The following is a 10,021-nucleotide window of genomic DNA, read 5'->3' on the forward strand; positions in this document are numbered from 1 at the left end:
TAAGTGCCATATCTCCCACCATTCTCTCGCTCCTAAAACAAACTGATGTAACCATGGATATTAGGCATATTTCCGTTCTGAAATTCGATTGTCCAGCCATAAAAGATTTACACTGCTCAGAAAAGTTCTTGTCAAGGTTTTTGTTAACCACAAACTAAAGAGGCTCATCTTGTACGTGCCTCATCAAGGCTGTTGTGATCACTATCAAATCTTCGTTTGAAGGCGGAATTGTCAAAGATTTCAGGAGTGTTTCAATATATCAAGAAGTTGAAAGCAAAGAATTTAACTTTGGCCTAATAACGTTTCTCCCAGCGGTAGAAAAGCGAAGCTTAGGGGGTAGTACCACATGTTGGTATTTGTCCTTAACTGACACGAATGCTGTTTTCAGTCCTAAACTTCTTGGTACTTCCTGACCCGATCTACTGATGGCAGCTGGATAATCCGCTGATCCACTGCTGCCAGTACTGCTATTACTCTGAGCGGGTAGCGGGGAATTCGGTTGATGACGGCAATGAGATAGGTATTTGTTGTTCATTAAAAAACCACGTTTGACACTCATACTCTGAAACGTGGTCAATGCGGCGAGGGAACATCGACAAAAGACGCATACCCCAAGCAACACTTCCTATTAATAACTCGACCTACTGAGTAGACCAGCGTCACAAACACCGCTGTTGTGTGTCGCCTATGACTACGTTTAAGTTTTCATTACACCTTATGAGCCGTTTGGCGGCGAAAGATCTTAAGAACTTGAACAAGTTTTGACAAGCACAAATATCGGGACTCTTTTTGTATACTTAATGCTGACAGACCTGAAGAAATCACGTGTTAATGTATATATATTAAGTATTAAGTGTCGTAACCCACTCGGTGCATCCAATTTTAACAATTTGAAACATTCCAACGAATCAGCGCCTCGCGCGCCGACGTTTATGAATGTTTTACGAGTACTTCGTTTGCATGCGGAGTAGTGCTCACTTGACAAAGCAAACCCGAGCGCTAAGAAATGCTCCTGTTTTAAATGCAGTACGCATGACTGCAACTGGTCACCACACACCCGGGAATCTTTAGATAGGGGACCCTACACCGCCGACAGCAAGTAGACAGGGAGTCGATAATGACATCCACTGGTAGTCCGACCCAACGTCAATAAGAAGTAGAGTGGAGGATCTGATGCACCAATGTACTGAAATAATAATGTTCCCCAAATGCTGATCATATTTTTTATGACCCTCCCTATGTCCTTGTACATTTTTTTCATGACTCTCCCCGAAAAGACAAAATTCAAAGACAAAATGCAAGGTCACTTTATATTTTATAATAAACATTCATTTTTTTAATTACTCTCCCTAAATTTGTGTATTAAATTTTTGTGAACCTCCCCTAGAGACTGTCATATTTTGGGGTGATCATCCCCTGATTCCCCCTGATACACACACGTTATCATCTTTATGTTTATGGGATGTGTGACGTTTTACTTTCCATTAAATACAGTCATGAGATCCCAATACACGGTTGACTATAAAAGACTGTTCATGTATGAATTTCACATTACGGGTGAACCCGGAAGATTGACACGTTGGATCTATTTTTGGATGACCTGGCAAAACCAGGACAGCGCCAATGTTCGCGTTAGATATGGATGTTCGTTATTCAGGTAAACTATGGCATTCCTTTGACACACTCTGTTCCAGTGATCACCTGAAATGTCAATATTGCAAAAGATTATCCTTGTGATTCTTTAACTTTGTTGGTTGTTATTGGCTGTAGGTGTAGGTCATATTTTCTTACTTTCGTTTTGTGAAGTTACCGTCAGGTTAGCATGTAGGTGGGAAACGCCTATCTTGTTAGCTATGAATATCACCATCGTGATATGTTAAAAACCGATTAAGGGCAGACTTCATGTCAACGAGTAACGATTGGGGAAGGAAGATGCATAATAAAATCAGCATGAACTCAACCATTGTGTAGTAGGTTTTAACTGCCATTGTTCCATTAGTTGTTGAGTTGTACGTGCACGATGCGGGTGTATGATGTTCAGCATCACAAATGGTTTCCATAATTCCAATAATGTATCATAGACATGTAACATAGGATGTTTTGTGGTGAGTGTATTCCAAAATGAAGTCACTTTCTATTTGGATCGATAAATAATCGTGATGTAAAACATTTCAAATCGGGTACTTCAAGTTGTACTTCATATGTGTATATGTCTACATGTACCTACAGGTGAGCTGCTGTAAACATCGATAACGTTTGATGGACAGTCGCCATGGAGGACCTCTTAGAAGAACGATTCTGTTCTATTGACACAGAAATATCAAATCAAAATCAATACTTGCAACAACAATTCGAAAAACAAAACCGACAAAATGATGATATTCGACAGGCATTGTCTCAAATTGCAGTACGACTAGGAACACCTGCAACAGACGATCTAATAAAGCTTACAGATGAAGCCACAGACAGAGGTAGAGGAGACAAACGAACGTTTGGTGATTTACTCTGCCTTGAATCAAGCGACAAACAGACTTCTGATACTGCCGGAGTTGACGTACACAAGAACACAAAATTAGAATTAAAGACGTTAACCTATTCGAAACACCTGGAGACCAGTTTGATAACTTCTCAGGATCCTCATATAACAACTGCATCGAAGGGCAAGACTGTACCAATACAGCCGGACATACAGAATGCAGATGCAACACCAATCCAAACGTCTGTTATTGTCAGTCAGAGTAATTGGAAAGAAGACTCAAAACGTATGCCATCTACCGTGAGAGCTAAGCTGGAGCATGCTGAAAAGAGTGAATCGAAAGTATCCCGGGGAAAGCCGTCGATGGAAAAACACGAATCTGAAAATGATCATAAAAGAAAAGGACATGATAATCAACAGACAGAAAATGTTCATAAACAAACACCTGAGGCAATGAAGGGTTCATTTCAGAAGGCTGGGGATGATACATGTAGAAATGATGAACTGAAACGTCAAAGCAGTGCCGCGAACACTTTGGGACACAACAAACACAAACCTGCCAGCTGGAATAGTCAACAAGGTGTTAAATCTACTGCAAGCTCTCTTAATAAATTCAGCAATGGTATGGAACAAATTGGAGCCTTTTCCCAACTCAATGACTATGGCACTGACTACGTAGAAACATGTAACTCAACATCGTGTTCCATAACCCCTGATCTGTCTTCTGTAACTTTCTTTTCCGACAATGATGACCCATATGACTATAACGATGATATACCGCAATCATATCCAGGTGACCTTGGAAATGCCCAGCTTGCATACACGTACAAGGTCAACCATTTAGTATGCCCTTTCCACGGCCATGTGTTGAGCGTAAGAGAAACACGTTATATACTAACAAGTACTAATGGATGTCAGAAGAAATGGACAAGGATAGATAAGTACAGACCCGGAGAGAAACCACCAGATTTCATGAACGATTTACCTTATGAACTCGTGCCTACAACCCGACCAAGGGCGATACTCACGAAACAACTTCCTACTCGGAGCATCAACGAACTAAAAGAGTCAGTACTAAGGTACGATATATATTAGTTACATTTAAACACCACTCACTGTTAACGGTCAATACATGTATTTTTTTCAAACAATTGTCATTTTAAAATTGAAGTGTTTAGACTAAAATATTCTTTACAAATTATGTATGTTTAAGATCAAAAGTTGGAGTATCTAAAGACAAATTCAGTGGTTCCCCCAAGGGACACCTGATGCATACACTGTATCAAATGAAAGAGATCGTCGATGAGAATGTAGACATGTGGACGCCAGTTGAAGAGGCTCTCAAGAAAGGTCAGAATCAATTTATTTCCATCTCTCTATTTGTCCTCGCTCTATAAATGCGGGGCATGAACAGATATATTTTGTTCATTTTAATGGAGTGATTAATGTTTCAGAGGAGATAGAAGTCCCAAGATGTGATGTGGGTGTTGATACAATTTTGTGTCTCGACAACTCTGGTACTATGCCAAGAGAGGCTTACATTCAGATCAAGGAGTTGGCAATGGACTTTATCAATGGTATGTGTTTTGCAGTTACAGGAAGTATTCTTTTTATTGTCCCTCAGTAAGTCACTCACATTGTTTTTGAATATATTGTGTTTGATTGAGCTGCTTCAAGAAAAAATCACTTTGATTATTTCTAATACATGTACATTGTAGGTATCGAAGATGTTGCAGAATCGCACGACCTTGAAGAAAATATTGGAGTGGTAACTCTTGGCTCCCGGGCAACTGTGCTTCATCATTTATCCAATGACTATGGAAGCCTGAGGGAAGTAATCGGTAAGAAACGACATCTGAAAATTGATTGTAATTAATTCGAAGAGTATGCAAAATTGTTTGACAATTTTAGTGTGCCCATCTTCAACACTGACAATATGGTTTTGTTGTCACGATGTGCAATTTCTTTTTTCAGCTCAAGTAGAATGCGGGGGTTTACCACCTGATCACTGTCTTCAACTCCAAGGATTGTTGCTGTGTCTTGCTGCCATGACAAAGGGTAACTGTTCCTGATATACATTTATCACCTGTGACTGCACCATAAAATAGATTTTAGGTTGTACTTAAGAGTATTTTTCACTTGCAATAAGTTAGCACGTTTCGATATCCAGGTGGCATATGTAACTTTGGTGGAAGGACAAGAGTGCCCCCTCGAATAATCTTTGTGACAGACGGACTGACAGTTGGGAAGGTGCATCAACAACCCAACAAGACACATGTGAGTAAAACGTACAGTTTCTCTCTCGCATGTATCTGATATTGAGTCACAAACAGTATTATATATAAAACCAACAGGTATAAGCAGGCTTAGTGATTTATGAAACAGATTATGAACCTAATTAGCAGTCCTAACAAATCACTCAATTTCTGTCAACACAATTATGTATTTAGGTATGGTTTCGTCAGATAGAAATAGTGTATGTCATTCGTTTGTCACCAGGATGCGGAACTATTATTCGCTGCACTGGAACACATGGGTAGCGCGTTTGTGAGGGACAATGTAGTGGGCCCAATTCAGGTTGTTCCTTATGGTGAAGCAAAACAGGTTGGTATTAAGATCGAACGATGGATTCCCCCTTCAACCATATGTTTCTAAAATGAAGTCAGAAGACATCCATGCTAAAGACAACAATCGGGTTTACTTCATTAATTAACCCATGAACAACATCAAGCCACAATTGGTTATTAACAAAATAGTAACTTTTTAAGATGAACTGAATGTGAAATGGGAAAGTGATTCAATAACTCAACAATAAATAGGCCTCAAGCTCACATGATCTTATCATAGATTTTAAGTTAAAATTATTCTTTTTAACTGTTTAATTTATATTGTTTTCTTTGTCAGGCCTTTTTAAGTCGGTTTTTGAAAAGATGCAAGGGGAACCTGACTAATGTAACAGAAGCATGCAACCAGCACTGGGTTCAGGTTTGTAGATAGGCCTTTTAGAATGTTTGTGTGTGTCCTTCAATATATCAACCACATGTGCCTGGCTTGCCTGCCTATAAGAGCGCGTTTCTCAAATTAAGAAGTCTTATTCAGCATCGGAATGCATGACTTTTCTCATTTCTATGATAATTCCATTTCAGAAAATCAGCGTTCAGATCATTGATTTTATGACTAGAGAAAAGGACGCTAAGAAAGCTGAGGTGCCGGATGTAGATACAGTTGTTACAGCCGTTTGCTCCGAATACAGTCAACGAGAAAAAGTAATTCGTCATATTTGATAATTCGTTTGCCATTTAAGTTCTGTGTGTGAATTTGTTGATTTGTTATCATTCACAATTCATGTGGAAAATAAAGCAATAGGTTTGTGATCGGCTTTCCGTAGGTCCACTCTACTCCTTAGCGTACATCATCAAGTACATGTTTTTAATTGTCTCAAAGATAAAATCATTTCTTTAACAAGGATGAAATTTTATTTTTTTAATTTTTAGAAACAGATTTCCGAAATTGTCAGAGACAAGATGAGTGAGATAAAAGGCCGGTTAGGACTTACAGACGTGTTTGACAATATCTGTATTGAGGCAGACCTTCCTGATCTGGGGACGAGAGTTGTTCGAGGACCTGATTGGCGGTGGGGCGACCAAGACGATGGGGGTGCAGGGACAGTTATCAATCATGCAGAAGATGGAGGTTCGAGAAATATTCTTTTTTCACATCACGATTGTCAACTGGCATGTAACTAGCAGTTGAGATAACAAAATACAAAATTTCCAAATATAATGATTGGTTTGATTCATGCCCATTGAATATACAGATTGTTTGTATGATGGTGTCCTGTTTTACAAGTTGATCTTTACAGAGTCTATGTGGGTCTTATGGGACAATGGCTTCAACAACGTATACAGATACGGTGTCACCGGCAACTATGATGTCCTCATCGCTGATGACCAGCCACGCCTGATGGAAGAGGAAGGTGTCATAGACATCGGGATGCAGGTGGAACGAGGTATGTCGTACAACGTCAGTTCACGACAAGGAATTCATATAGACAATGCCTTTCAAAAAGTGGCCAAATATACCGGATGTTCTGTTTGGAATTACACTTTCTTTGTAAAGTACAAATTTTGGTATTTTGGGGGTGGAATCCCTTCCGGAATTCAAACCCAATTCTCAGAGGAAGGCACTTAATCGTCAGCAACAAAGATTCCACAAAATGGAAGTCCGACAACTGCTAGTCTTGATCACGTACTTTGTGTACCCCTCTGAAATATGTAAGTTGGTGTGGCCGAAAATTATAAATAGCCAATTCCTTTTAAAAATTGGATTCTGCTATGCTATTCTGGAGATTACATTTCTTACATTCTTCCATTATGGGTAGAGCCTTTTGTCATACATACAACAATGATAAAAAGTATAACAAAACCCAAAAAATGTTTACATGATTATAAATCAGTTTGTAATGGATTGAATGATATTACCAATATTATGCCTTTTCAGGACCAGACTGGCGAGATATATCAGATCAAAATGGCAGTCCTGGATTGTATGGAACAGTCATACGGAAAAGAAACTGTAGAGTCATGGTTTGTTTCTAAAATACACTTCGACAAGACAGTATGATGGTTAAACACATCATTTGCACATACTTTTTATCCAAACATAAAGTTTCTTACATGTTTTACCATCACATTCTTAACGTCTATGTGTCTTATTTCAGGTTAAATGGGAAAACTCTACAATGCACGAATACAGCTTTGGTGAAGGGGGACAATTTGAAGTCTCCATCCGGTGAGACATTTAACACTCTTAGATTATTTACACATTATTTGGATCGACATATCTACTGCATTTGAAACATTAGAATGATAGAAACGGCGACCTTTGCATATTTATGACAATTACCATAAGATCCCAGAATAACCATTTAACTGTTCGAGATATATATGTAATGCAGAACAAAAAACACTGTTGCAGCCAGGTTCAGATCTATTCAGATGCTAAAACTCTGTCATGATTTGTAATAATTTCGTAAAATGCGTCGTATGAATGTGTTTTTCAGTGATTCCCTTAAATGTCTTCGGGATCAAATGCCACATATGCACAATGACGATGAACATTGCCTGCAAGAAATACACAAGTCAGGTGCTAAACTTCAAGAAGATGATGGAAGATCAGGTTCAGATGGGATAGGTGATTCATACGTGTGGCAATGGCGTGACAAAGTTAACAAATGGCGTTCATATTCCGAGGGGGACAATAAGAAATTGAAAGCATCTTACAAGAAAAGGCCTGGTGGATCATGTCTCATACAAAAAGATGGGAGGAGGTATGTGATGTGTCGTTACATGTTTGTTAAATTACCACCGCCTTATTCTACAACATGAAAATTCCAAGTATACTCTGCAACAACAAAAAAGAACCCCAAAGTTATTTTGGATGTACATTTTATACGTCATGAAAATAATCAAGAGATGATAATCGATTGTTCATACTTTGCAGACATCATTAAAACTAACCCAGGTTCTATATGGCACACATGGATCAGTAGATTTTCAAGGGTCATCTGTTCTCAATATCTTGTATTTTCACCATTAAGAGTCCACACCTGACTGGCATAATCGCCCCTTGGGAATGTTCACCCACTCTGCCTGCAGTGCTTGTGCCAACTGTCGAAAGTTCCGTGGCTGTTGCTGACGTGCTCGCAGTCGTTGATCCAGTGCATCCCATAAATGTTCGATTGAGTTTAAATCAGGAGACCTGGGGGCCATGCTGGGGACTCATAAAAAGGCTGTCAGTCTTCCCGTGTGAGGTTAGGCGTTGTCTTGATGACGTTTGCTTGTTGCAAGGCGAATCATAAAACGCGACTCATCACTAAACCAGACTTCGCAGTTGTGGTCATGCTCTGTGACCTTTATACCACTGACGTCGCAGCCGACGATGCAGTTTCGTCAAAATAACACCTCACACTGGTCCTCACGTAAGCGGTTTCTCACTGTAGTTCTCGTAGTTTCAGAGGTAACCTTTGGCCGAGTCACGTAGCCGTATGAATCTGTCCTGTGCTCCTGTAGTGATACGTGCTCGACTGCATCTGGGAAGGTCCCGTGTGTCTGATAACCGTTCCACAGTCTTGTAATGGTGCTTGGTGCCTGGCTACGACTCGGCTGTTTGCAGTCGGCCGATGTTGTTGTTGCTTTGGGCTTCCGTCCGTCGTGGCATGTTTTCGCTGTTCACTTGCAGTAAGATTGTGATGGTATCCACATGAAATCCCAACGATTTTATAGCCCAACCAGTGATGTTGCACGTGAATGTCCTGTTAGTGTGTTTCGGCGCCAGGCTCTGACGTGTTTGTGTTTTCCCCAAATTTCTACAGTGCCTCATTTTTTCCACACAAATCAATCCCAATACATGCAGAAATGACGAATTCATTTTGGGTATTATTTTTGTATGGATATCGGTAACACTCTCAGATATTTACGATTTTAGTACTTTTGCGTTTCTTTTTTTGCAGAGTATTTTCATGGTGTGTCATTATATAATGTACTATTATAGTTGATAAAATGCACAATTAAACAAAACAAATACAAATACCAGCTCGTAGTATGTACAATATTTATTTATTTTCAGTTTCAGAGTTTTGTTCAAATCACTTGTTGAAAAATCCATTGAAGATGGCTCTACTACGGCTGTGAGGAAACTTGATGGAATGTAGTACGTAACAAATATCATCCATACATATAGTGATAAGGTTTTGATACAATGGTATTGACCTGAAGAGCTATTGGAATAAACTTAGCTCGCCACTATGCGCTCATATCATGAATACTGTGTCATAGACATCGTTCACGTTGTCTCACATACATGATAAATTCTTGGCGTATTTTCTTTTTCAGTTGAAGAACCTCCGAAATAAGAAAGAATCAGTGATGTGGTGAAATTGGATATAACGTTGATAAAAGCGTTGACATAACATTCACCGTATTGTACTGGAGACACCACTTCTAAAAACACGACAGAATAATAGCGACCTATCCAAGCCTCGACAAAACCCACCCCACTACACCCCGCCCCACCTCACCCCTACCCACAACACCCCACCCCACAACACCCACTACCCCCCACCCCACAACACCCACTACCCCCCATCCCACAACACCCACTACCCCACAACACCCACTACCCACCCCTCTCCCTACCCCTCTCCCTACCCCTCTCCCTCCCTTGCACCCTATTCAAATACACATCCTAACAGCGACCCTGACCTTAGCCGATCCGGGCCACTGGGTGCTTCCACGGAGGGTTAGTGCAAATGTAAGGTCGAGACACTTCTTTCATTATGTCATACATCGTGGTGGGTCACAAGTGCACGATAAACACTGCTGTTTATAGATATTCTCTTCAAGCGACGCAGTGGAAATCCCCATCCAAAATAAGACACAACTGGGTTTTCCCAGACCATCCATTTCCCGAGAAATCAATATCAGCTGAACAATACAAGTTTATTTTGAGAACCGGACACTCAATAATAAACATACAATGGACGAA

The 10,021-nt window shown here is 40.0% G+C and overlaps 1 protein-coding gene across 1 annotated transcript; it reads left to right on the forward strand.

The window, feature by feature from the left end:
- The first annotated feature begins 1,569 nt into the window (after positions 1-1,569).
- Positions 1,570-9,469, forward strand: LOC124131406. The gene is made up of 17 exons (XM_046494669.2): positions 1,570-1,657; positions 2,230-3,555; positions 3,690-3,826; positions 3,931-4,053; positions 4,195-4,317; positions 4,451-4,534; positions 4,647-4,753; positions 4,976-5,080; positions 5,381-5,461; positions 5,623-5,742; positions 5,971-6,169; positions 6,339-6,485; positions 6,977-7,062; positions 7,197-7,267; positions 7,539-7,805; positions 9,104-9,187; positions 9,370-9,469. Exons 2-17 carry the CDS (start codon positions 2,273-2,275, stop codon positions 9,371-9,373), a joined length of 3,021 nt encoding a protein of 1,006 aa, XP_046350625.2. The 5' UTR covers positions 1,570-1,657; positions 2,230-2,272; the 3' UTR covers positions 9,374-9,469.
- The last annotated feature ends 552 nt before the right edge of the window (positions 9,470-10,021 follow it).

Source organism: Haliotis rufescens, unplaced genomic scaffold (assembly GCF_023055435.1).
Source record: "Haliotis rufescens isolate VD_foot unplaced genomic scaffold, xgHalRufe1.0.p SCAF_1, whole genome shotgun sequence".
Classification (NCBI taxonomy): Eukaryota; Metazoa; Mollusca; class Gastropoda; order Lepetellida; family Haliotidae; genus Haliotis; species Haliotis rufescens.

Excerpts from the sequence above, each read along its gene's own strand:
- LOC124131406 (XM_046494669.2), top strand. The coding sequence starts at position 2,273 with ATGGAGGACCTCTTAGAAGAACGATTCTGTTCTATTGACACAGAAATA. Across the intron at positions 4,754-4,975 it reads AACAACCCAACAAGACACAT|GATGCGGAACTATTATTCGC; the intron begins GTGAGTAAAACG and ends GTTTGTCACCAG. Across the intron at positions 6,486-6,976 it reads CGGGATGCAGGTGGAACGAG|GACCAGACTGGCGAGATATA; the intron begins GTATGTCGTACA and ends ATGCCTTTTCAG.